General features: G+C 39.5%; 1 protein-coding gene across 1 annotated transcript in view; it reads right to left on the bottom strand.

The window, feature by feature from the left end:
- Positions 1-27,904, bottom strand: part of rngtt (RNA guanylyltransferase and 5'-phosphatase) — a 110,112-nt gene that overhangs the window by 11,623 nt on the left and 70,585 nt on the right. Inside the window, exons 13-14 of the mRNA XM_086264634.1 lie at positions 10,043-10,143; positions 1,870-1,936 (exon numbers count right to left, since the gene is read on the bottom strand). Of these exons, the coding sequence (XP_086120760.1) occupies positions 1,870-1,936; positions 10,043-10,143 (168 nt within the window). The remainder of the gene's footprint in view (positions 1-1,869; positions 1,937-10,042; positions 10,144-27,904) is intronic.

Here is a 27,904-nt window from a genome sequence, read left to right as displayed (position 1 = left end):
CACAAGGAAGGCGATGAATGTCAAAACCATTGTGTGACAGAGCACAGCAGACAACAAACGCACACACAGGCTGTGTAGAGGTGTCAGATTTATCAGGAACAGCCTTTCTGACTAAAACCACAAGTCATCAAGTCCTGCGATGACAAGTAATTACCATTTTTAGCATATTCACATTCGGACTTACTGTAAAACACATTTTACCACAAAAATAACAACATGCAATCTGACAGAGGATGACCCCGGGGCTGCAGCTTTTGCTCCGACACCCCGTGAGAAGGTTAGAGACCGAGCAGTAAACAGAATCTGCCGTGTTTGGTGACAGAGCCCAGGGCTGATACATGGGAATCTGGCACGACAAGACGATACGATAGGGAAAAGAAAAGCTTGTTTACTGTGTTTTTGAACCATGACTGAAAAGGCTACAAATGCTACAAGTCATTTCATGGAAATTTACAGCAAAGTAAAACAAATGGAAACACATGTTGCTCGTCAGCTGCCTCAGACTGGCAAATTTTCATTCTAAATTAATGGACCCTAACCAATATATGATGGTGATGCGATGGTAGCTATCACTGGAGTGCACAGGACCGAGTCTGTGTTGCTGTTGGTCAAATGTCTGATGATGTCATCTCAACTGTGTATTCACACACAGCAGACATTATGCAACTATGAAACCCGTTGAACTGAACATCACTGTTATGTGGAGCTTCCAAATGCATTTTGTTTACCACTTTTTACAGCAACATGCATCAATTTAACATGACACAAGCATGATGACTCGCCACACTCATTCTGTAAGAGTAACTTTCCAACAGTACATTTGTTGTCTTCTTGCTTCTATGTTTACCTGCTCAACATCTGTCAAGCACCCAACGATTCGACACAGTCTCTAATAGGTAAATGCATTATCCTATTAATTGTTTCAACTTTTGCAAGTCAGAAAGTCCAGAATGGCCTTATCAACTTTCTGCATCCTGGAACATAAATTCAAATTGTTTATGTCTGACATGAAACAAAAAAAGGCCAAACTTTCATAGAAAAGGTGTTGATATTAATTAATAAATTGCCCAAAATGTAGCATTTGAATGTTATGCTTGATTAATTTCTTCTTCTCAGAGAATTCGAGTGTAGTTGTTCCAATTTGGGTTTAAAAATGTCCAATTTGGGATTTCTAAAATATTGCTATTTTATTGTTTTATGGTAGGTGGTATAACACATTTTATCAGCGCGGTACTGCAGATATATTAAATGTGAATATACAATTCTACTACAAAGTCCATGTTATCAAACACACATATAAATTTACTGAAATATCTGGGCAAACAGTTTAACCTTTACTAATGAGATCAGGTATTTTTTGTAAGAAAAAGGAAACTGCAGCTATTTAATTTAAAAATGTGAGCAGTAGGCAGCAAAAAAATATTATCTGATTAAATATTACACTGAATGTATATAATAACCACACGTGAAGACTTAAGAGGTTCTAGAAATAGAAATAAAGCTACTTTTGGCTGATTCCTTTTTCACTGCAGGTTGTGCCACAGATCAGGAATTTGTGCTTTTTCTGGGGATTGAACCTGGGATCTTTGCACAAACCACTACACATGGAGCCACTGGAAGTAAAACCTGAAGCTAACTGGGAAACCAGCGATTTTAAAATATGAGAAAATGTGTTAATGGAAAAGGAAAATTAAGATTACACTTGTAAAAGTGGTTGGAGGACTAATTTATAATCAACTGCAGTTTTGCCTAACCACACACCTTTAAAAAAAAATAAAAAAAATCAGACATTTTACACAAAGCTAATTTAAAGCTGGATGAGGATGGAGGCTTTGGTTTTTTGGTACAATGCTTTATTTTATTTCTCACCTTCATCTGCGCAAAGGGCCTGTCGTAGTTGCCAACATAGAGGAAGCCAAAGGTCTGTGGTAGTAGCCTGCAAAGACAAAATGATCTCAGTTAACACCAGCAACACACTCAGCACAGGATCTCAGTAAGAGCTGCAAAGAAATCACTATGTCGCCTGCATTTTGCAGCTAGTAACAGAATGGTAGAGACGTGAGATTACACCTCTCGAAGCCCTTCTGTCACTCGGCACAGCTTGATGTTTTTTAAACTAGAGTATAGGCGTGTTTATAGTGCAATGCAATAATAAAGTCTAAGTCACATACAGACTAAACCCAACAGAATGGACATTGTATAAAACTAATCTCCAGGTGATTGTCATCTTAACAGGCTGTTGGGTTTTAAAGTGAAGGTTTTGATCTTGCGTGCGCAGCTCTCAATTCGACAAACATGTGTCTCACAGCTCACCAACAGATGTCTTAATCACATACTGTTCCCCAGCATGCTCCACCAAAAACACCCCCATGTGCCTGTAGTTATTTCCAGACACTTTGTCTGATGCTATGTGTGCCACAGACTGCGCATACAAGCATGGGCACTGGCTTCATATTAGTTAACCATTTTTAGAATGAAAATAAGGGGGCCGCTGAGCTAAAGTGACGGCTAAACAACAGTGCAGTTACACAGTCTGATCCAGCACGCAGATTTCAGTCGGAGCTGAAATTGGAGACCATCTTTCCATCCATTTCAACCCCCTCTGGTCTAATGATAGCTAGCAGAGGCAGGAAGGAAGCAGCAGGAGACATTAAAAGAGCCAAATAGCCATGCCGTGATGGACACTGTCCAGCGCCAAGATCTTACAACAGCGTGTCCAGTCCCATCATTACCTCAACTATTACTTTGGACCTACACATTGTGACCACTTTTGTAAACACGCAGGATTCAAAAACAAGAAAAGTGCCCTTGTGCTGACACCATTTCTCCTAAAGCATCCATGAGATAGTCCCAGAGGCCATACAAAAGGTGCAGAAACAGATAAGATAAGGTTTGGAACACAGTCTCTAAAGCAGAGACTCTTGTTGTGGTTCACAGACTATTGCACAGCTCTAAGCTGTGTTTCACTTACAGGGTCATGTGTAAATTACACCGAAGCATCAATTTTCATCTGAGCTGGGGTGAGGCGAATAGTGCTACAACAAGAGAATTTAACCATACAGAAGAAAAATAAAAGGTTTTTAACGCAGAACAAGGCGGGAGATTCTGTACAAACAACCAAGGCGCTGTTAAATGTCAATGCAGTCTGCAAACAGCATGAACTCGGAACTATAGTAGCTGAACACTATTCCAACAGAAGCAAAAGATCAAACGTAAATTAAGCAAGAGATTAGAAAGGGTCATAGGACTCAGTATCAATGAAAAACAAACAAACAAACAAACAAACATATGTTTAAAAAAAATGTTAATACTAGGACTGAAGCATGATAAAATACTGCATCATGCACCACTACCCTCATACCAATACTCTGGTCACTATATCTGAGCTATTTCCTCAATGGAAAGCCATTAGACGCTCTGAGGTTGAACTGAGCTTCACTAAACCCTATTAGGGCAAACAACTATAAAAGAGTCATTTTTGAACATGCACAGCAACCAGTTTGGACAACCTCTGACACAGGTGCAAAATACCCTACTCAGTCAAATCAGGCAGCGACATGACTTCAACCGGACACCTACAATGCCCGATTCCTCTGATGTCACAACAGTGTTCGTCACTGTCATAAAGTGGGCGTCGCATGCTCCATTCAGGCAGCTGGCTCATCTAAACTAAACTATTTTCAGCAACGAGAGTGTGTCTAATGCAAACGATCTCCTGTAATTTCTTGGGTTTGTAGCTTAAAACAACCCTGAATTTATCCAATATGGCTTCACTGTCTTCATGAGATACACTATTACAACATATATCTAGGGGTGACACTAGGACATTACTCTGTTGCATAAATCAGCCTCCACAAAAAATATCTAAAATTCTAACGTACTATATAAATTTTTATATGACATCTTGACAGATTGATAGGGGAAAGAAGCTCCGTTGAGCTCAAGTATGATTAGTAATTCATTACCATGACACTCAGATCCACCCAGAGCGCAACCTAGCTGATGTTCACATGTTGTACTTAAAGATTTTGTTGTCAGACAAAAACAGTTATCAGAAATGCAACTTTTGATGTTTTCTTACGCTCCACAGCTATATTTAGAAATTACTGAGCCTTCATAAAACAAAGAGATCATTAGGGGCACCCCACAGTAACTTCAGGTATTGCTGTGAAACTATAAAGAGCTCTTAAATTAATCTCCTAATTGCTTAAGTCATCTTCTAATTTCTTTATCTCTTACGTCTACAACCTACCAACACAGCCCTGCAAACTGCAGCAGATATAACATATGGGACTAGTGCAGGCTATATACACTTGTATCTATAAAAAAAACTAATATAAAGAGATGGACTAATTGATGATCGTGAGTTTATTTGTTCAATATAAAAATAAATGGTAAAAATGAAGATATTATGGTAACTTGTATAGCTTAGCATGATTCACGGATAAATCTTTATTTGCCTCATCTGCTGTCTGTAGGATATAGACATCGTCCACAACTGTTGTATTAATCATATAGATATCCATACATAAGAATAAGCACAATAAGATCCACTTGAATAGTATTCTGAATCTTGCACAGTAAATGAAGTCTAAATGTAACAGCTATATACAGCCGCATGTCCTTGTGGTCCGCGCTTCAGATGTCATCTACAGAATTCCATTCAAAGACACGCTCCACTCTAGTTCGCAGAATCCTTCGTCTTTGTGCTGAAGGATGAATTGCTACAAGCTCACAGCAGACTTGGTGATTTATAGTGGGTGTATATTCCAAACCCTTCTGTGCTGCTTCTAAAAAGCGATGTATGTTAATTGTTTGTACATAATAAGTGAACACAAACTCTCTGACACCGTGTTCGGCCTCCATTACAGTCTAAATCTTTCCTCTCTGGATGCAAAAGTGGATAGAGCTCAACAGTTCAGTAAAAGAGTAAAGTACAAAAATTCAACAGCATTGACTTTGTGTTGCTCTTGACTTTTCTGGTGCATTTCCAAGGCAGGTACTTGACTGTGAGGTCTGACTGTGGATCCTTTACACACACAAAATATGGTTTGCAATGTTGTAATGACACTCAACTCCCCAGAGTACAAGAGTAGTAATGAGAAGCTTGGGCTCTGGGCTCTACAGAGACAACCCAAGCCATTTAGACTGGACCATTCTCCATTTTTTAAGTTCTTAAAATCACTGCACACCTAAAAGGAGATGATGTAACCATTACTCATCCTGCCTTCAGAGCGAATACTGACTCGAATTATCCATAATTCAAGTAATCTATACAATAGTCGAGACTGTTCTATGCTTGGGAGAGGCACTGGAAATGTCCACCAACACAACTTGCTGCTTCATCTTTCCATTTCCTTGTTTTCCACCTCTCCTGTCACACAATAATCACCGTCTGCCTCTGTGCTTGCTTTCAGAGATGGCAATAAAACTTGCAAGGCTGTATGCCTCTGTGGTACGCAAAGATGTGCTCAAAGATTGATTGTGTGGGCTGATGAATAAACAGTTGTTACCTCCGTACATGCCTCTCTTTCTCTCTCTCTCTCTCTCTCTGACTAAGAAGAGATTTGAAAAGCTATACCGAGGTCTGTTGAGAGCTCATCTGCCAACAAAAAAACAAAAAACAAAAAAAATCATCTTTTGGGGAAATATCAGAACATTCTCAAATGGCAACAATAACCGTCTGTGTTCTCCTACACACACAGGGAGGACTCAAGGCGCTGACTAGTGGGCCTGCTGGCTGGATTCGGAGTAGAATGAGTGAATGTACTCTGCTGCCATCCTCTCAGTCTGCTGTAGGTAAATGGTAGCAGGCTCGTGGCTATAAAGCTGGGACAGTCACTAAGGTCAGCTGGCTCTCGAAGGAAAAGGCAGTGTTTCCAGAAAGCTGACAGCGACTCAGACAGCACTCACAGACTGGACAGCAGAAAAGAACACAGAGTTGAAGGATGTGCAGAAACAGAAAAAAGAGCACTGGATCTTACAGCCAAGCTAGCAGCTCTGTGAGACTTTACCCAGGCCCAGCGGTGCTTTGATCTACTGCAACTGCCAAGTCAAAGTTACAAGGCAAGTTTCCGCAGGTTTAATGTTTGGTAAATTGCAAACACCAGAGCTGAAGCTATCAAGAATGCCATTGCTTTTGGAGATAATAAAATTGTGACCTGATGATGGTTGAAAGAAACACTGAAGTGATGAATTTTCCCCCCCAGAGGGGAAATGAGCACCTATAAAACTGCAGAATAATCCATCCAATAATTTTTAAGTCGCTCCAAACCACAAACGCCAGCCTCCTACTGGCACAAGAGGACAAATTGAAAAGATGAAGAGTTATTTGAATTTGTCTTCTGGGAAAAAAACAAATAAACACAATGTTTTGTGCATATCTACCCTGCAGATTTGCAGGTGCATGATTAGATTTTGTTCAAAATCAAATGTACTTTAACAAGGGAAATGTATTCCTTTAATTCATTTTCTTCAAGGCAATGTATTATGCTTTTTCTTGTTTTTATATATAATATATTCTCTTATTCTTAAGGTTTGACCGGCACACAGCCCCCCCACCCTCACCTTTACTACAGAGCCCTCTCCCTACACTCCTACCTCCCTCGCTTCCCGCTTTTCCCCCTCCCTGACATTATGACATCCCCCTCCTCCCCAGTTGTCAGGAAACAACTGAGGAAGCTTCGCCCCAGGAAGGCAGCAGGCCCAGACAAGGTGTGTCCTAGGATGCTAAAGGCGTGTGCTGCTGAACTTGGGGAGCCGCTACGACGAGTCTTCAACCTCAGTCTGCGACTGGGGAGAGTGCCCGCCCTATGGAAGACATCCTGCATCGTCCCGGTCCCCAAAAAGAACCGGCCCAATGAGCTGAATGACTTCCGACCGGTGGCACTGACGTCACATCTTATGAAGACCCTAGAGCGGCTCCTCCTCAACCTCCTCCGACCACAGGTACAACATACCCAGGACCCACTAGAGTTCGCCTACAAGGCGGATGTCGGAGTGGAGGATGCCATCCTGTACCTCCTACACAGAGCCCACTCACACCTGGACAAGGGAAAAGGCACGGTCAGGATCCTGTTTCTTGACTTTTCCAGTGCCTTTAATACAATCCGGCCCTGTCTGCTTCAGGAAAAACTAAACAGGATGCAGGTGGACCCCTGCCTGGTCGCTTGGATCTCCGACTACCTCACTGACAGACCACAGTACGTCAGGCTGAAAGACATCACGTCTGACACTGTGCTGTCCCCTCTTCTCTTCACCCTGTACACCTCTGACTTCTGCTATAACTCTGAATTATGCCATATTCAGAAGTTTGCGGACAACACAGCCATCATGGGGTGTATCTGGGATGATCAGGAAGAGGAGTACAGGAGTCTGGTGAGGAACTTTGTCGCATGGAGTCACACAAACCACCTGCAACTCAACACCTCAAAGACCAAAGAACTGGTTGTGGGTCCAGACTAGGTCCACTGCCAATTCAGATAGAGGGAGAGGAGGTGGAGGTGGACAACACATACAAGTACCTTGGGCTGTGGGTGGACAACAAACTGGACTGGTCATGCAACACACAGCACCTGTATAAAAAAGGCCAAAGAAGACTGTACTTCCTCAGGAGGCTGAGGTCTTTTAACATCTGCAGGAAGCTCCTGAGGATGTTTTACCAGTCGTTGGTTGCAGAAGTACTGTTCTATGCTGTGGTGTGCTGGGGGAGCAGCACGGCAAAGAAGGACTCATCCAGGCTGGAAAAACTAATCAGGAAGGCTGGCTCTGTGGTCGGCATGAAGCTGGACACCCTGGTGACAGTGGCAGAGAAAAGGACATTAAAGATGCTTCTGGACATTATGGACAATGCTGGGCATCCTCTGCACTCGGTCGTAAATAATCAGAGGAGCCTATTCAGCGACAGGTTGCTTCTCCCAAAGTCAAGAGCCAACAGACTTAAAAACTCCTTTGTCCCACACGCCATCAAGCTGTTTAACTCCTCGTTAGAGGAGAGAGGGAGGGGAAACAGGGGGACAAAGGAGGGCGGGAACAACTGAGCTGTAGTGCTTTTTTTCCTCCACTGTGCAATACTCGCAATATTTTTTCTTATATTCGACTGTGTATATCCTTGCTCTCATTCCCGTTTATTGTATCTGTCGGTGCTGCGCTACTGGAAACTGAATTTCCCGGAGGAACCCACCCAAGGGATTAATAAAGTTTCATATAATCTAATCTAATCTTTCAAATGATGAAGTCATTATATATGCATATAATTGCTTTGATTGCTCCAAGTACTCTGTTCTAAACAGGTCAATGTCAAAGACTGCAAATATCCCGGGCACACAACTCTGATTGTGAGCACAGAAGCCCCACCCACTGATTCAACCTTCTGTTTGCAGAGGTTAGCCAATCAGAAGGAAGACTGTTTAAAAGGAGCCCGATATTAGAGAGGGAAGAGTAAAACAGATTTTTTCAGACAAAAGTTGAAATACAGGACTTCACTAAGGTCCCATATTTTGAACTGTGAGTAATGTGAAGCTACTCCTTTAGTCCAATAATAAAATACTGAGCTTAAATTGAATAAAATGTGGTCAAAACATAAATCCATTCAACTACTTATCAAAGTGGAAAGACCAGGGGCTCATCTCAAATGACATTTGGTGAGAAGCATGGTAATTCCTAGACAACGATTTTGAATCACAATGATGAATTAACCTACTGTAAGCCATTTTCACACATGCTCTGTAGCCCAGAACTTATTTAGACGTTACCAGATGGAAGTGCAAATGTCTGGTGAAGTCAGATGGGCCATCAGCTGGTCTTTAACCTGCCAGCTTCCCAGCATAAAGTCAGTGTGATATCTTATGAAGCTCATGTGAGAATATAGCAGGTACTTCATAATGAACACATGGGCATCATGCACTCATGGAAGTACATGTGTGAATCTCCAAACCTGGTCTAGAGTCTCGAGCAAATATAGTTTTAAAGGGAGAAAAAAAATGGGAGCGAACTAATGCAAACTGGAACAGGGAAAACACACAAACTACACACAGAAATGGCCTGGCTCTTACGAGTAGACCAGAGTAGTTGGTCAAAAGTTGTATTATTTTTGGATGAAAGGATCATATCATATCATCATAGAAAAGTTCAGACATGTAATTAAAAGATCTGTTGGGAAATATTATTCTAATCTATCCATTTATAAGCTTTGTTAAAAGGATGGCAGGTTATTATTATTAACGCATAACCGTAACGTTATTACTGTAACAAAACGACGATTTATTTTGATATATTACTGAGAAAATATGTCAATGATATCTAACAATGTTCATATTTTTGATCTGATATTACCGGGGCAAGGTGAGGGAGGTTTGAGGAGTATGTTTAAATAGTTTCCTTATTTTGTGTTATTATAGTTTGTATTATATTTTCTTTTATGGCAAAAATATAATAAAAAGACTGTTCAACAAAAGAAACGCCCTGGTCGTCCAGCATCTTTAATCTCTGAACCGTTTAGCTGCAATTTGACAGTGCTAACCACTGCACCACCCTGCCTCCCAAGAAACACATTTGTAAGCCTTTATTACCTTCCGATTTCCACCTCCCCAGTATAGAATTGTTTTCTGCGGAGCTGTAATGTATACTTGGGTAATGGTTAGAGCGAACATCAGTGGAGCTGAATAATTTATGTAGCAGAGGATAATAAAAGAAAAAAAGCAAGAAAAAGAGGAGCACAAAGCACATACAGCATATACGAAACTTCTGGCACTTCTGGAAAAAAATGTGCTTAGGCATAATGGAAAAGAAATGAACTTTTCATGCATTAGCTGTGCTGCTGTAAAAGGAAGTGAACCCTGAGGCAGAAGGGAAATCTGAAAGGAGAAAAGAAATGGGATGAAATAGAAACTGAAAGATGAATGTCAAGGAAATTCAATGTGTGTGCTTTGGACTTTACACATGTGTGCACATGTGGTTGTCTCTGAGTACTCCAGTGTGTCACAAAATCATAGGTGCTATTGGATTCCTCAGGCAGAGCGTTTCCCTGGCAACAGTGACGTACCCTTCTCCTCCGACTTTGGTGATCTTGAGACGAAAGTCCACGGAGTTGAGGTTGGGGGGCTTCCATTTGAGGATGTCGTCACACCTTCCAGGCTTGTACCTCTGTGGAGGAATCCAAACCCCAACAAAATTACAATGTGGCAGACACTTTGGAATAAAAATACATGAAATGTACCTTCAAAGAAGGGGCGGGGCCTATGCGGAGTAAATTTATGTGTGCGTAAAACACAAGAGAATTAACGGTTGAATAATTCATGAGCTGAGCAGAATTTTTCACACAGTCACAGCTAATGAGATGAAAACCCTCATACAAGTGAACCTCTATTAAGACGCACTGTTGGCATCAAACTAATTGATCTCGGGTTATAAATTAGCCTTCGAGTATCGAAAACATCATAAAATGCAAACAAGCGCCTGAGTGAAAAAAGAGAGAACTAATTAGAAAATTTGCACGCACTGCAAATTTGAAAAGAAATGATTAAAGATGAAAAATTTATGGTGGGAACACCAGAATAGAAGAGTAAATATAAATTTGACAAAGTATTATGCATAGTGATTCAACATGATTACATTCTTCACATCACTGCTGCGTTTCACTGCGCAGCAACATATGACACACGGCGAACAACATGCTTCTCTCCATCGCTTCGATTATTCATGCACGCCTGACATTTCAGAAGGGCATGAATCAAAAGAAGTGAAACATGAGAAATGTAAAGGCATGACGGGTGGAGGCGGGAACAGATGACCAGATTCTGTCACTGTCAGGTTGCCCAGTAACAGAAGTCTACTCCAAGGAAATGTGTGGAAAACAGACAGGATTCCTCAGGAGAGCCTGCACCGTCACACACATGACTAAATTACTAAATAAGGAGTTCCTGCTCAACCCACGTAATGCCCCCATGGCAGTACTATAGAAAAGAAATGTAAATCAACACAGTATGAGAGAATCATCACTAAAACCTGCCCTGCTCCTTCGTGAACAAGAACAAGAAGCCTGGTGTCTGAGTTCAGCAAGCTAACAGTTTTCAATCAAGCCAAGCCGATATCTCTAGGAAGTATAAAAGTATACCTAAATCGTGTGACTCTGTGGTCAATTTTCAAGGACATTGCTGGTGGTACAATATGTTTTCTGAGCCTGCGCAAAGGCAAACAAACATTTATACCTGTTCCAAATAATGACGCCTCATGGAGCTGTCCAAGAGCTGTCTTTTATATCTCCATTTAGGTAATTTAATAAATGTGCAAAAGGGGTTACGTGTTCAGAGATTTGAGCAGTCTCTCCTTTCATAAACTCACGGCACGAGCAATATTTTATTTGTTGTTTGAAGAATGAAAAAAAGCAAAGAAAAAGGGAATAATAAAAAAAAAACAAAAAAACCCCTAAGTACATCCTTAGCTCTGTGGTTACAATTCTGACCATTAACTGAAAGATCTTAATTCTGGTCAGGGTAATTTGTGTCTCTCTAAAGGTTGAATACAAACCAATTATCATTTTATGTTCTGCTGGAGAAAGACATGCAGATAGAATAGAAAAGACTTTGCATAATGTGCCAACACTAAAGCTCTGCTCATAGGACTAGCATTCACTGGGGAGCGCCAGTTATCTGGAATAACAGTGGAGGTTGTGTGTGAACCACATTTTGTGCAATTCTTTCAAGTTTGTAATTTAAAAGCTAAAGAACTCCAATTACCTGCCATAATTTATTAAACACGGAGATCCTGCGCTTACATTAGTCCCGTGTGAATGTGAATCTTTGTGATATGGGCTCTGTATTTTCCCCAGATATTTCTTATCCAAGCACGTCTTCTGAAACCTTTCAGTCAAGAAGTTTAGAGCCTCTGCTGGCGACTATAAATGAAAGCTGAGATATTGGGTGCAAATTCATGAGGGGTCATGGAACGACACATCAAGGGGACACACTCAGAATAAAGAAGCATAAACCACAACAAACAGTTAAAAAATGAATTAGTATTTTATTGTTATCTTCACCTATCAACTAACGATATCTGTTTTACCCATTTAGAAAGCCGCTGAAGGTGGATGAATTGTATTCCAGCTGACATTCCATGAAAACCAGGGTACACTTTGGAAAGACGGGTTCTAACCTTAACCTTATCTTCTGTTACAAGAACCCTCTGCATGCTCTCTTTTACTAAATCATGAACGTCCTCTGCGGTCTTGCTATAATTCCTTCTGCCTGGGAGGATACTTTGTCCAAACCATCTCAGTCTTGCTTCTCTCTCTAAAGCTTGATTTAGACTCTACGTCCTAACTTACAAAGAAACTGGAAATTTCTTTTATCCCTACACCGCAAGCTTCCATGCCATTCAAGTCTTTATTGTGTGTGTTGACCAGACTTGCAGTTGCATCATAGACTTAAAACTGGTTTCCAGTTATGGAAATTAAGTTGTAGATCTGACGCAGAAATGTAACTCACGTTTTAACCACGCAACCTGAGCTGTCTCTGACCTCATTTCTAATCGCATCCCTCCTGGTCACGGCAATGAAAATATGAGGATCTTCAACTCTGTCACCTCTAGCTCCACCTCCTGTCTTTAGTCTGTTAGTGCCACATCTCCAAACCATGAACAACATGTTATAAACCTTCTCTTTTGTTCTTGCTGCTACGTTCTAATAAATCCTTCCTGACACTCATCTCCATTCAATCCACACTGCCTCACTTCTTCCTTTCTGTGCACTGGACATTGCTTTGGATGGTTGACGCCAGGTATTTAAACTCATCCACCCTCATTTCTTCTATTCCTTGCAACTTCATGTTTCCACCTGCCTCCTTCTCATTCTTCCTAGCTTCTACTGACTTTCATCCCTCTTTTCTCCAGTGCATACCTCCACCTCTCCAGGTTCTCTTGCACCTGCTCCCTACACTCCCAAAGAAACAAAACAAAACAAAAATAACTTTCAGTCCTGTAGACAGCCTCCAGGTCTAAAAAGTGATGCTAATGTGAAAGTCCCTTTAACTTCTATTCTTTCTAGATCACCTAGAGTCAAATAAATGATAAAGCAGGTACGGTTTAGGGTTGAGCTAATTTGTGACTGAGAAGTCGCTATCCGGTCGTTAAGTCTGACGTCACTAGCCGTGTCTGGGCCTAAACTCCGCTGCAGGTCCATATATCAAACGATCACTATGGCATTACTGAGAGTTAAAAAACTGTCTAAAGTCTTTCACCTTTAATAAAATGATCAGCGTTCTGCTCTACCAGGTGTAACAATTGAGTTTAACATCCAGGCATCCACGGGCGACCGTGGCTCAGGGGGTTGGAAATCGCATCTGTAACCGGAAGGTCACCGGTTCGATCCCTGGGCTCTCTGTCCTGGTCGTTGTGTCCTTGGGCAAGACACTTTACCCTACTTGCCTACTGGTGTTGGCCAGAGGGGCCGATGGCGCGATATGGCAGCCTCGCTTCTATCAGTCTGCCCCAGGGCAACTGTGGCTACAACTGTAGCTTGCCTCCACCAGTAGGCATGTGAGAGAATGTGAGAGTGAATGAATAGTGGTATTGTAAAGCGCTTTGGGTGCCTTGAAAAGCGCTATATAAATCCAATCCATTATTATTATTATCCATAAAAACGGAATTTATGACATTTAACGGAGTTAGAAGTTAGCAGGGAGTTAGCTCGCTAGCTTCTATCTAAATACAATATAGCATGTCCTGACTGCAGGGTTTTGGAAACAAATTAAAACGTACAGCTCTGTTATCACTTCCAGCATAAATGAAGACAGAAAACTAAACAGCAGTGACGTTTGTAGGGTTACTGACGTTTGGCTAGCTGGTATATAATGATGTGCTACATGACCGCTAGCGACACAGCTATGTTAGCAAAATATAAACAAGCTAACTTTTTTCCCACTCGATAAAAGTTAACGTGAGTGGTCAGGAACAAATGTAATTGCATGGCAGGATGCTGTAAAAGGACCAAACTTCAGCCAGGAGAACAACTGAGATAATCCATCCACAATACGAGGTTAGTCATTCATATACTGCTGCATGGGCTGGGCTGTAGTTACATCCTAAGGTTTTAAAAACTGAGCTTAAATAAATGATTAGCGGTAATAAAAGCCGAGGGAGGTCAACAGGGATCACTGACTGTTTTAGGAGCTTTTTGAGATTAAATAGAAGAAAATACAAAACATTAAACATGTTAACAACACAAAAGCCATATTCAACGCAGACTACTTTAGGCCCGGAAGTAGGATTCGTCACGTCATCACTTAACGACCGGATTGTACATCTTATAAATGTGCTATAGAGCTAACACGGAGAAAAGCATCATTAGGAGATTCCTGTACTGATGGAAAACTCTGAAGATAACTTTATAAACTGGTTGACATGAGGTCAGATTGACTTTATCATTTCTGGTGTAAAGAGAAGGGACCACAAGTGTTGGGCGTCCTCCAGCTTTGTCCACCGTGGAGCTCTTAGTGTGGGAGGTGGCCTTCGTGTGCCTTTGAAACCAACACACGCTATAAAAGCTTTTCGTGGTATTGAGCTAGACAGGAGGAAAAAGACGGAGTGGCTCTTTTACAGAGCCTTGACTGAGTACATCTTTTCTTCTGAAAATGTGGGTGTGGAAAGGAACATTCTTCAGTATAATTAGTTATGCTATGCAGCACAGGTATCAAAATAAGCATTAGAAAATTACTTATATCACTTTTGCAAAATAAAACATGAAATCTAAGAACTACATGGTCAACAACTGTTGATAAAATGACTTTATAAGTGAGCTGAAAAAATAAATTAATATGGTGCCAACTTGTAAAGTGCTAGAATAGAGAAGGGCAACAACGTTTGCAGGTACTGTGGGTCTTAAAACTGACAGAACCTGTCAAGTTAATGAATGGCCGGACCCCCATAAAACTCATTGCCCCGTGGGATCTATTGAGGCTTGCTCCCAACTCTGCATACTAAAATGTGCATGCTAACATTTTCAACCGAAGTTATATTTGCTTTAAATGAATGCATGCCAGCAGAGCCATAGCAACAACCTCATGAAAGCCCAATCAAAGATAAAATAAAGAGTCAACCTTTAAATTCATTTCTAAATGGAAAAAGTGCTGCCTGCTGAACCTGTGCTTTCATTACTATTGGCAGTTTTATCAACAAGTGACTGCACATGCAAAACAAGAGCTTTATTATTGAAGTGCAAAACAGACCTTCAGACCCGATCGTACATTGAGGAACTCATCTCTCATCTATCAAATTCATTTTCAGGTAATGATGTTCCATTGCATACAAATTGCTTGCTGTTTCAAGTTAGAAATTCAGAGGCTGCTGGTGTCAGCGTGAAGGGAAGGAGAAGACAAAATGGGGGGAGATGCACAGCTTGAAAGCAGACGAGTGGCTGTATAGTGTCATTAATTTTTAAAAAGGACAGAATAAAACCAAAACAAATGTCTATATCGAGTGTGGAACAAACGATTTAGCTTAACGGGGCGATTGTGGCTCAAGAGTTGGGAGTTCGCCTTGTAATCGGAAGGTTGCCGGTTCGAGCCCCGGCTCGGACAGTCTCGGTCGTTGTGTCCTTGGGCAAGACACTTCACCCGTTGCCTACTGGTGGTGGTCAGAGGGCCCGGTGGCGCCAGTGTCCGGCAGCCTCGCCTCTGTCAGTGCGCCCCAGGGTGGCTGTGGCTACAATGTAGCTTGCCATCACCAGTGTGTGAATGTGTGTGTGAATGGGTGGATGACTGGATATGTAAAGCGCTTTGGGGTCCTTAGGGACTAGTAAAGCGCTATATAAATACAGGCCATTTACCATTTACCATTAAAGTTTACTCCAGGAATATCTTGCATTAGTCAACACACTGAACAAAACATGGCCTAAGTTTAGTGTTGTAAATCTACTTTCAAACTTGTGTACAATGTTTTTGCTCACATATAAAGCCAAGACTTTTTTCCATTTCTTTGCACTGGTGCCCTTTTTATGTCAGAGTAAAGCGAGGTGGCTTCAAAGCAGTTGTCAGACGTTCGTCAATGTCTGAAGAATCAGGCCTGGGCTTTGACCAGAGTTACTTTTTCTTACTCTCTTTTTTTTTTTTTTGTAAGATGTGGCACCTGGAATTAGGGCTGGGCCATATACCGTTCACGGTAATACTGGTATAATGTTGGGCAACGATAAGAAAATGAAATATCGCGATAGAATATGGGTAAAACGCACATGCGCAGTGCCTTTGTTTTCATACGCACATGGCGGAAAAAGCATGCCGGCGACGCAGAATGAGAAGGGCGAAAGCGGATCGTTAAATGAAACGGATGAACCAGAATTGGTTTGTAAAAATGCTGCAGCTTCAGTGGTGTGGAACTGGTTTAGCTTTCGTTCGTCAGATACACAACAAAGCACTATTTTTGGTAGCACATGCTAGCGGGCCGTTGTTATTACCGTGTTTTTTGGAAAATACGGCACACTTAAAATCAATCCTTTGATTTTTCTGAAAATCGACAGTGCCCCTTATAATTCCGTGCGCCTTATGTATGAACTCTGGTTGTGTTTACTGACCTCGAAACAATTTTATGTGTCACATGGTGCTGGAAAATGTTTAGTACGACTTTGCTAAGCTATGAACCTGCACCACTTGATGGGCATTATGGCTATCGTAGGCAGGAGCCTCGCGGAGTGATACGTACTGTGCTTCAACATGATATTACCGTATTGTGTGTGTATAACCTCTTTTGAAGTTTTGTGGATATTATACATGGTTATGCTGAGGGTATGTCGGCCATTTTCCACTGGAAATGCCTTTTGGTTAAACTGTCAGCAAGGATTTTGCATTTGCACTGTTAAATTTTTATATAACTTTAATGCACATAAAAACAGTTGCTTGTTTAAGTGAAAATACGTTGATTTTTTTTTGCACGAATAAAGTTGTGGAGTTGTAAAGTATTTTGTCTAGTGTCAATTATATCGTCAGTTATATCGTTATCGCAAATTTTCAAATGTATATCGTGATAAATATTTTTGGTCATATCGCCCTGCTTTACCTTGAATTCAGAAGCCTGGACATATGATGGACATTTACTTATTGCAAATTTCCCAAAAATCTCCTGCACTAATTACAGACTAGTGCAATTGATCGAAAAAAAGGAATGTGACTGGACAAATGATTGTTACTACGTGTGATGAATTTGCAATCTCATTGCCTCGGCAATGGCTCCTTCGAAAAACTGGACCAGGTCTTCAAAATGATTTTGGCACCTCAGACATCAATGACACAGAGTTTGTATGTTATCATTTTGTGACTGGAGTTGGAAATGACATGCAATCTGTTTATGATAATACGGTGATTATCAGAGCCATTAAGGACTGTTTTCAAAAGTTTTGGAAAATTCGTTTGGGGAAAGTTGCGCAACAAAATCAGCTCAGGCCAAAACCTGCTCCAGATTGCAGTGGCAGCTTTAGTTCTTCGTGCTGGAACAAGTTTGTCATGAAGATACTTTAAATGTTAATAGACTATTCGGACTTTTTCTTTTCCTTTCTTTGTTGTTATTTTTCTGTTGTTAGCTCATGTGGCCTTTGTCAGTCAACAAACTTGAATAATAGTCAGCAGCTTATGTGTCTCCAGGAAAATGATGTATCTATTTTTTCCACTGTTAGTAATGAATCAAATGAAAATACGTCTATTGTGTGAAAACAATATATAGAGAATATGTAGCTCATGTCTTGCCATCTCTATTTTAATATGTTTTGGTTTCTTCTTTAAATTCTACACCTCTACTGCCCTGTACTCCGTCTCCTTATCTCTTGTCTGAAGGCTCTGGATAAAAATACTAAACATTATAATTGGGCCAGCTTTCGGAAATCCCAGCATGATGACACTGTAGGCTGCAATGCAGCCAGGCCTGCTTACTTTGCAGTTTTCTACTTTAACAAACTTCAGCTTTTTGGGGACCAAAATAAATAATTAAATGGAGTCTACAAAACTACCACAGAAAACTTCTCAACCTCCAATATTAAAAAAAAAAAAAAAAAAGAGACAGGCAGAGAAAGAGGGAAAAATGCACCTGCAGTCTTTGCTTTAGCCCAAAAAGTAAATTTCAGCTCCTTTAGAAATCTTGAGCTCATAAAAGTCACCAAAACAAACATGATTAACTATTACTTTTTATAAGAGCTTGACATGTTATCAGAAAAATATCTTTATCACAATATCACTATTGTGATAAAGCTACTTTTAACATAAATTAAACACTTTGTTGTGACTGTTGGTGCTTAACCACTGACCTTCACTGATCTCAGCAAAGAGAAATAAAAAAAACTGAGAGGAGGAAAGGAAGCAACATGAGAATTTAAATAAAATAACTGCAAACAGACAATGTTATTGAATTGCTGCAGATCAGAGATTTGTTACCCTTTCAGTCTAGAAATAAATGTCTGTATTTGATCTGGTGCAATCATATTTTCACTGGGAGAAATCTACCTCTGTCACTTTCACTGTGGCACAGAATTGTGAGAAAAACAGCAAAGCTGAATATCAATATTCAGGACCCCTGCTTTTTTTTTTTTTAAATTAATGTACACTATCATGTACACACGCTACTTAAACACACTTCCCCCAAAGAAATTAAAACTAATTCAAATTCAATTCTTTTATTTCAATGTTTTTATGTTTAGCACATAAAAATTATCTGGTAATCATCTTAAAATTAGGTAAAAACCTAACCTCAAATGATCAACACCGCATGACATATTGCACAGTACCCCTATTTAATTCACAAAAACCAAGCAGAAATGTGGAGGCATTGTATGAAAAACTAAGTGCATGGCTCAATAGACAATAAGCTGAATGACTATATCAGTCTTTCACAGCACTGTGGAGGAATTTCCCCCCACTTTTCTTTATAATGTTGGTTCAGTTCAAAGGTGTGCAGGCATTTATGTATGTACAGCTCTTAAGGACCCCTCGGAGCATTTTAATCACAAAGAGGTCTCTTTTTAACAGAAGCATTGCAATGCCTTGATTCTTTTCTCTTCAGCCATTCAGTTGTAGATTTGCTGCTGGACTTGGGATCAATTTCATGTTGCACGTCAACAACCAACAATACCAAAAATTAAATACTTGCCAAAACGCAGTTTTAACTGATGGCTAGCCATATGAAACATCCAAGGATGACTAAAGAATTGCGATCAAATGTCAAAGAAATGTTAATGCTTGTACTATGTTTCATGGGAAGCTATTTGATTGCTGCTGAGACATTTAAACTCAAGCAGAGGATATGCTGTCTACAGCTTCTCATACATATATTCTTTAAAAGCGTCCAAATCATATGAATGGTTTCACAGACACTAAAGCTTGAATATGAAAAGGAAAAATAAAAGAAGAAGCATCCACATTTTCATCCAACTTTAGCGTAATATTCCCCAGGTATGACATCATATAGCCAATCTACATTAACTTTTTTCCTAAAGTTTAGAACGTCTGAGTTTATATGATTGCACAGCTACTAAAATCTACATACTGTAAATATTTATCCTGAGGGTTAGAGCAGGGCGATATGACCAAAAATATTTATCACGATTTACATTCGAAAATTTGCGTTAACGATATAACTGATGATATAATTGACACTAGACAAAATACTTTACAACTCCACAACTTGATTCGTGCAAAAAAAATAAAATAAAATAAAAAAATCAATGTATTTCACTTAAACAAGCAGCTGTTTTTATGTGCATTAAAGTTATATATATACACAGCTGTAATGCTCCGACAATCCATCAAGCGGTGCAGGTTCGTAGCTTAGCAAAGTCGTACTAAAACATTTGACAGATTTTCGAGCGCCGTGTACGACATAAAATCGTTTCAAGGTCAGTAAACACAACCAGAATTCATGCATAAGGCACACGGAATTATAAGGGACACTGTCGATTTTCAGAAAAATCAAAGGATTGATTTTAAGTGTGCCAAAAAACACGGTAATAACAACGGCCCGCTAGCATGCGCTACCAAAAATAGTGCTTTGTTGTGTATCTGACGGACGAAAGCTAAACCAGTTCCAAACCACTGAAGTTGCAGCATTTTTACAAACCAATTCTGGTTCATCGTTTCATTCACCGATCCGCTTTCGCCCTTCTCATTCTCCGTCGCCGGCATGCTTTTTCCGACATGCGAGTATGAAAACAAAGGCACTGCGCTTGCGCGTTTTACCCATATTCTATCGCGATATTTCATTTTCTTATCGTTGCCCGACATTATACCGGTATTACCGTGAACGGTATATGGCCCAGCCCTACTGAGGGTTATGGTATTTATTAAATAAACAAATCCTGTCATCTATGAACTGATTATTTGACAATTACAGAAAGCATAAAACAAATCCAGCCTCTGATTGCTACACAATTATCCATCAACACTTAAGTGCATCTTGAAAAAAGGCTGATTCCTGTGCTTTGAGACACACCACCATAATCAAAGTGAATCTGCCAAATTAGAAGAGAAATCATTCATAATAAATGAAATATGAATTTATGTATAATGCCTGATTTACTGTAAAAGGAAGCTTATTGAAGGGTTTGCGTAAGTACTTTGATTACAGTTTTTTTTTTAATGTCTCAATTTAATAACATTCTTGTCCTTCGAGGCAAGTGTGCGATGAAAAGGCGGGACAAGTCCAATAAATCTGTTCCCAAGAGTAAAGCTTCAGACACACTGGTCTGTTTCTTTGTGAGTCACACTGATGGTTTGAGTGTTGATATGCAAAATGGTGCAGTTGCATTAAAAACAAACCCTCTTGGGAGAAACCGGCTTGAGAAATAAAGGGCAGGGGAAAATCTTGAGGTAAACTGTCTGCGGCTATGACACAGACTGAAGAATAAGTGAGTTTACAGAAACTGATTATACTGATTTATGGAGCAAATAAAATGCGCATTAATGAATGTTGTGCCCTCTAAACTCAAATATCTGTCTCAGATAATCTACAGTAACATCATTCAAAAGCTTTAACTTCACCAGATCCAAACTGTATATGAATCACAGTATTTGCACTGCCTTAGATTTGTGAATACAGCTTAAATGATGTGGTTTAAAAAAAAAAAATAAGAGAAGAGAAACATTTTTTTTTGTACTTTTTGCACCGAGATCACCATCTGGAGTGTTCCCATAAGCAATTCTGCCATCTGTGGCAATTCCGTTCAAAATCTTTTAATTCCCTAAACAAAGAAAACATATCCCAAGGACACCATGTGTTGGGTGAGATAACGCGACTAGTGACCGATGGCTGCTGTGGCGCTAACCTTTGTGCTAACATTAATGGACATTCACTGAAGTAAGACCCCGCTGAGATTAACCCCGAGACCACCCTAATCCCATTCGCACAAAAAGAGATTAAGGTTGCAAAGGGTTCTGTAGACACGAACACAAATCAATGACTTAGAAAAACAATTTCAATATGAAGGAGTGTTACTGGCTCCCTGCACACTAATGATCGCTGGAGCTGTTGGCAGTAAATGCTTTTTGCTTTCAACCTCTGTGAATATGCCTTTATTGAATGACTAATGTACTTAAAAGACTGTGTACCTTGAGGATAAAGCTGACCAAAAGATCAAAAGCCTTTTGCATAACTTAAACTCTTGGCCTTCTGTTATTTGAGGGAATTTCACAGCCCATAATCTGGAGGCAACCAGTACACATGAGAGAACAGTGCTCTCTCTGTCGCAGTGCATGACTGCATCTTTTTTCCCTTTTACAAAGTAAAAGATAATATTACACAACTTCTCCAAAGTGCTTCTCTCCAGTCATTAATCTTTAATAAATTCTAATGCCAGTCCTCATCTCCTTGTCTGACCTACTCTTTTTACTTGAACTTTAACACCATGCTAGGAGCTCCATAAGGCTGTGTTTGTGTGTTGAGCAGAGGTGCACTTTGAGCTAATGCTATTGAAACTATTTAAAAAACGAAGCATACACAAAAAGACGGTGAACTGTGGCAACCACTAATGCAAGATGTCAATAAAATTCAGTAACTTTTAGTGATGAATTTACACAAAGTATCCAGAAGTGGGCACATACAAACTCAAAAATATTTAAAATTTAAAGCAAATGATTGGTAATAAAAACACCTTTCAAAGTATATGAACTTTGGTAAAATCTGGCAGATTTACATCTAACATTTTTAAATCGACTTTTATTAAAATGAAAAAATAAATAAAAGTTAAAAAAGACCTATACATTAGCAGAGCAATGCTGCTATCATGCCTAAAGCATTAAATCAATGTCACGACTCAAAAAAAGGTGGCAAATATATAGTAAAAACACTACTTTGAGTTACTCTTTTGTTTTATGTTAGAAATCCACAAACGACACAGCTCGCACTGTTTCCTAGTTACAATTTTTTTAAACAAAATTTAGTATACGAGTGGCAGATGCTGCTCTCTTAGTTAAATGGCAAACAAACCTCTCACTAAAGCAGGCTAATCACATCTGGCCAGCACGCAATCCTCTAAATAAGATTAGTCCTGAAGCGAATGAGTGCATCCCAACCATAAATCTGACTAATGTGCAGGTCGGCAGCTCCTAGTTGGCAGCACCCTCACGTGAAAATGGAACTAGAAAAGCCTCAACGCCAGACTGTCTCTGTTTTTGTGTGTGTTTTTTCAAACACATGATGAATTAAGATACATTACAGTACTGAATAACATATTATTGTACCAAACCCTATTAATCATTGAATTCAGATGTTTTGACTCCAAATGCCACAAGTGTATAAAATCAAGTACCCAGCCATGCAATCTGCCTCACAAACATTTATGAAAGAAAGTTGTTCTAAAGACTTCACTCAACCCTCTCAGGCTCAAATTAAACTTTTTGTTGCTAATGCACAAGTCCTGCAGTGGTACTTCTGAGTTAAAAAACTAATAAATTATGTATGTGGGGTATTCAGGTTGTTAGTTTTTAACTGTTGCAAATCGGCAACGCCTGCCTTGAGAGGGTTAATCTGAGCGTGATATTGTTAAAGGTTGCCACCTCCCTGATATAGTCCTCGATCAAACGCAAGTGGTATTATTGTATAGTGGAAGCATTTCGCAACCATATAATGTGCTCAAGTCCTTCATACATCCCCGACTCAGTAACTTTAGAGTTCTAAACCTTCTCTGGCATTAACATCAGCATAATAACTCTGTGTCAGGAGCTTCATGATATGGTTTCCATGGCTGAGGACGTCCTGTAGGTTTAATATGCAAGTTGTCTACAACTTAGGGTTATCTGCCCTTTCCATGCTGTTATACTTAATTCTTCATTGTAAACATCTGAGGGAAATTCATCTCTGGTAACTTGTTTTATTTGGTGCAGGCCATTACATATTAGTATTCACTTCCACCTTGATGCTAGATTTCCATCTATACTGCACGCAAAAAAGACTCTTCTGTTATCCAAAATCTAAGTACTGCAACACGGAAAGATTTGTTTATTTTTATTCTCTAATATCCAGAACACAGAAAGACACAACTTGAAGTGGTACAACTGTTTTTTTAGTTATAACTTTTGTTCTAGGGTGCTATAAAATAGTGAAACTGGGAGCTATAGTGCTTTCAGCACACAGTAAGACATCGGCAGACTATTTTCAAATAGACCTCAAAACAGCAGGTGAACAGCTTTCCTATTTGTGTTATGTCCAAAGTGTTGTCAGCGTTGTGCCTGTTACCAACCCTAGTGATGGCAGCTTTCATTATTAACTGTTGAGATTGTACCCAGGCTACTATCACGCTGTTCGGAGTGGTTAGATGCATGCTAAATAATCAACTCCCGTTAAAGCAGAAGTATATCATAATTATTTATCTCCGTCTAGAGCAGATGGATAGAAATTCGTTCAATATAAATAAAAACAGACATTGTTACATAATATTTTCCATTTCCCTTCTATTTGCGTCATCATTTAGTCAAACACTTGTCATCTTTTTGGGTTCCAGCCCATTAGTTTGCCTGGCTTTGCAGGGAGGAAGTAGCTGCTGACCTTCAAAGTTTGGCAAGATTTCATTCGCAGATATGTGAAACAGCTGAAGAACATTTCTTAAAAGACGATTCAATCACGAATCAAACTGAGTACAGACACTTGGAAAAAATCTCTCTTACAGTGCACAGCCTTTCAGTGATGTGAAAGGACTTCTATCCATTTCAAAGGTGAGACTTATACAGGGGAGGGAGTGAAAAAAGGCACCTGACAACAAATTGTTTGAACAATGACCTGTCTATGCAATCAGTTTTCTCATTGGAGATCATTTGTACCTGATGATTCCCTTCCTGGCTGCTGAACAGCAATCATTTCAATTCTGTAAACCACGGCTGCCAAAACAAATCACAAACCCCAGTTGACAGCATCGTCCTAATCCATGACTGGGATGCAGATGATGTGGCAGTTTCCTCTGAAGGTTTTTCAAATTCTCAGACACATACATAGTGACGTCAAAGGAGCCAGTGTGCTTTCAACACCCTCCTCCATATCGCATTTCACAGAGGCTGCAGATGACTATATGATCATAAATCAATGACTAGCTGCACAATAAAAAAAACAAAACAAAACCGTAGTGCTCTGATTCCAAAACAATTTCTGATAAAGACTGTAAATAATTTATAAATAATGATAAGGATAATATAATATAACAGAACAATTTTTCAAAGAGTTAAAAAAACAAAAACAAATTCAGAAATAATAAACCCTAAATCTAATTGGGATTCTTTCTTTCATGAGAGAGAAAAGAGTAACCCAACCACATTCATAAGGAACCAAAATGCAAATGCAAATCAAAAGGAGAAAACTGAAATTGGAAAGATGATACTGCTGAAGGACCAAAACACCTGCAAAACATAAGAAATTTATTGCACCATACTGACTGAGACAGTGATGCATCAATTAAGCAGGCTCTGTGAAACTACTTGGGAATGCAGATGGTGGAGGAAAAGTGCAGCTGTGTAAACCTGCCTCCAGTAAATTTCTTTGCCAGATTTCCTGAGAACTGTGGCTACAAAACGGGTATAGCTACAGTTATCCTAAATGATAATTACTTCTTAAATCATGAAAAACAGCAAGAGGGAGAAACACACCGACTGTGTTTTGTGGTTAAATCTATGATCGATTTAGAATTCAGGTTATTTTTTGCAGGTTTGCAGCCCTATTGTGTTGATTCTGCAATCTCAATGAGAATTCCCTTTACAACAGAGTTAATATTTTATTTTTTTGTGACTAACAAAGAGAAATTATGCTCACCAACAATTAACCAGTGAAGTTTAGTTTTCGTGGTTCTCTAAATTTAAGTGAATTTGAATTTAATTTTTGTAGCCAGAGAAAAATCTGTAAGATTCAGACTCAGGCAACTGGAGACCCGACGACCAGGTAGTCGTTCTTGTTATACTTAGAACTTTGAAGTCTGCCTCCTGGTGCGCATGTGTAGCTGCTGCACTGTGATGTAATGTCTGTGGATGAGTCCATGTGATCACAAAAAACAGGCAGGCGTAAGGACATCTATATGGACCTTTGCATGCATCGTCTGAAATTACAGTTCCAGCTTTAGGTCCCAGTCACACAGGCCCAGAGACCGGTCAGCTACTCCCTGGCAGGGAGGACTAGGAAAAACATACATTCCTCAACCAGATGGCGACGGACTGCAGACGGTTGATGGCAATCACTAAGTACTGCAACAAAAACCTCCTTGAGATTGCTTTGGTCATGAGCAGATTGCCTTGATTGCCCCTAGTTGGTGACTTGTCTGTAAACACTGTCTAACTACTCCGTAAGCATTTAAGATACAAAACCAGAAATGGAAACTGCTTGTGGTGACCGACTGAATTCTAGTCATGCGTGTCTGAGGCCTAAAGAAAGCAATCCAGTGTTGCTTTCCAGTGTCACCCTATTTCTTTTAAATAGTTGCATATTTGTATGAAAAATGTTGGCTTTTATTACACACTATGATAGCTCTAATATAAATCAGCTTAATTGCAATTCAATGGCTTCCACATAGCTATGCTAATGGGAACAGAACCTCATTATGGTACCAATTTCAGGAAAACCCTCAGAAATGGATTTTTAGAAGCTTTTAACTTCCATGTAAATGATCTACTGTACATTAGAAGAAGTCTTGATAATCATGAGTTGTAATCTGTGAGTAACTAGGCAATAGTTATATCTATCTATCTATATACATATATAGACATATATACATATATAGACATAGATAGATATATACATATATACACATACATACATATACATATATACACATATATACACATATATACATATATACACATATATACATATATACACATATACACATATATACACATATACACATATACACACATATATACATATACATATATACACATATATACATATACATATATACACATATATACATATACATATATACACATATATACATATACATATATACACATATATACATATACATATATACACATATATAGATATATACATACATATATTTTTATTTTGACAGCGAATGCGCACCTGCGGACCACTTATGTGCAGCCCTGGTTATTTAGCTCGTCATATTGCAGCCACAGAAATAATTTTGTCCATGAAACCATAAAGCTGCACTTTCTTTTTGCCTTATAGTCTGATTTGTCATAACTTTTCCGTTTTGTGGTAAGCTTTTCTTTGGCTGTCACTTCTTCATCCTGACCTGTCTTATTTGGCTCAGCAGAACTAAAATATATATCTGTCTGTGAAGGTTCTCAGTCATCCAGGTCATCGTAGTCAAATATATATCCTCCTGCTTTTACACACGCACTCACATAAGCTCAGCGATTCTCTGCGCGATCAACCTCTCACATGTTTAAGCTTGCTGCGGGAGATTTCACTTGTCATGTTTGCATAGTAAGGTAACGATTAATAAGACGATGTCAGAGGAATTGGTGCGCAAATTATCATCACTCACAGATCAGTGCTGTCGCTCTCTATACACAGTTCGCGCGATTGCAAAGTGAAAGCAAAAAAACAAGCGCAAATTCAAACGCGATTTCAATATGTCACATATTGACAGTGGCTCACCGATGCCAATGACATAATTACCCAGCTACATTTCCGAAAGAATGCAAAAGCATTGACATATATTTTTCCTTCCTACAATAGCCCGACGGGCAGGGCAGAGATAGATTTTGGTACCCCGACTGGAAAAATCGCTAGCCCCGGGACGTCGGGCTAGCGATATTGCGAGCCCTGTATCTGATTGAGGAATCACTCATCTTTGGAAAAGAGAGTTTATTACAGAGAAATGTCTCTTTCCAAAATAAAAGCTATACTATCCGCTTCTTCTGGGCTATATTCTCAGCAGCATATTAAGCAGCTGTCTAAATGACTCGGCTAAAGTTAGTAGCATGCTTGCTTGTTTTTTTTCTGCTTCCACTTGTCTTTGCACTAGGATGATGTCGGCGTAAATGTGCAGTCATATTCGTTGTGTTCCCACTAGTGCTTTCAGGTTAATCTCGTTGAAATGACCTTAACGCCACAACACGGCAAATCTCCGTTAACGAGCTCTATATTATATATATATATATATATATTATATATATATATATATATATATATATATATAAATAAAGAACGGAGCAACATTATCATGACTGTAGCTTACAGGCGGGAGCATTTATTTATTAGTGCCAACAAAATGAAGGGCTTTTCACCCTTGTTTTTCAGTGAGCTGCTGTCATTGATGACACACTACCTATTTCAAAGCATAAATCTATTTCCACAAGCTACCATTAGTGCAATATGCTTTGTCACTACTATTGCACAAAGTCAAATGCAAGCACAAAAGTAGCCTAGGAAGTGTTTTGTCTGGAACTTTTAAGTATAAAATAACTGCTTAACCCTTTAGTTAAACAAGTGGAGTCAC

Source organism: Aulonocara sp. 'chitande type north' Nkhata Bay, linkage group LG15, assembly GCF_057382095.1.
Source record: "Aulonocara sp. 'chitande type north' Nkhata Bay isolate Kocher_YH1m ecotype deep benthic linkage group LG15, A_spYH_male_GT1.1, whole genome shotgun sequence".
NCBI lineage: Eukaryota > Metazoa > Chordata > Actinopteri > Cichliformes > Cichlidae > Aulonocara > Aulonocara sp. 'chitande type north' Nkhata Bay.
Note: the sequence above shows the minus strand (reverse complement) of the source record. Positions and strands in the feature narration are given on the sequence as shown.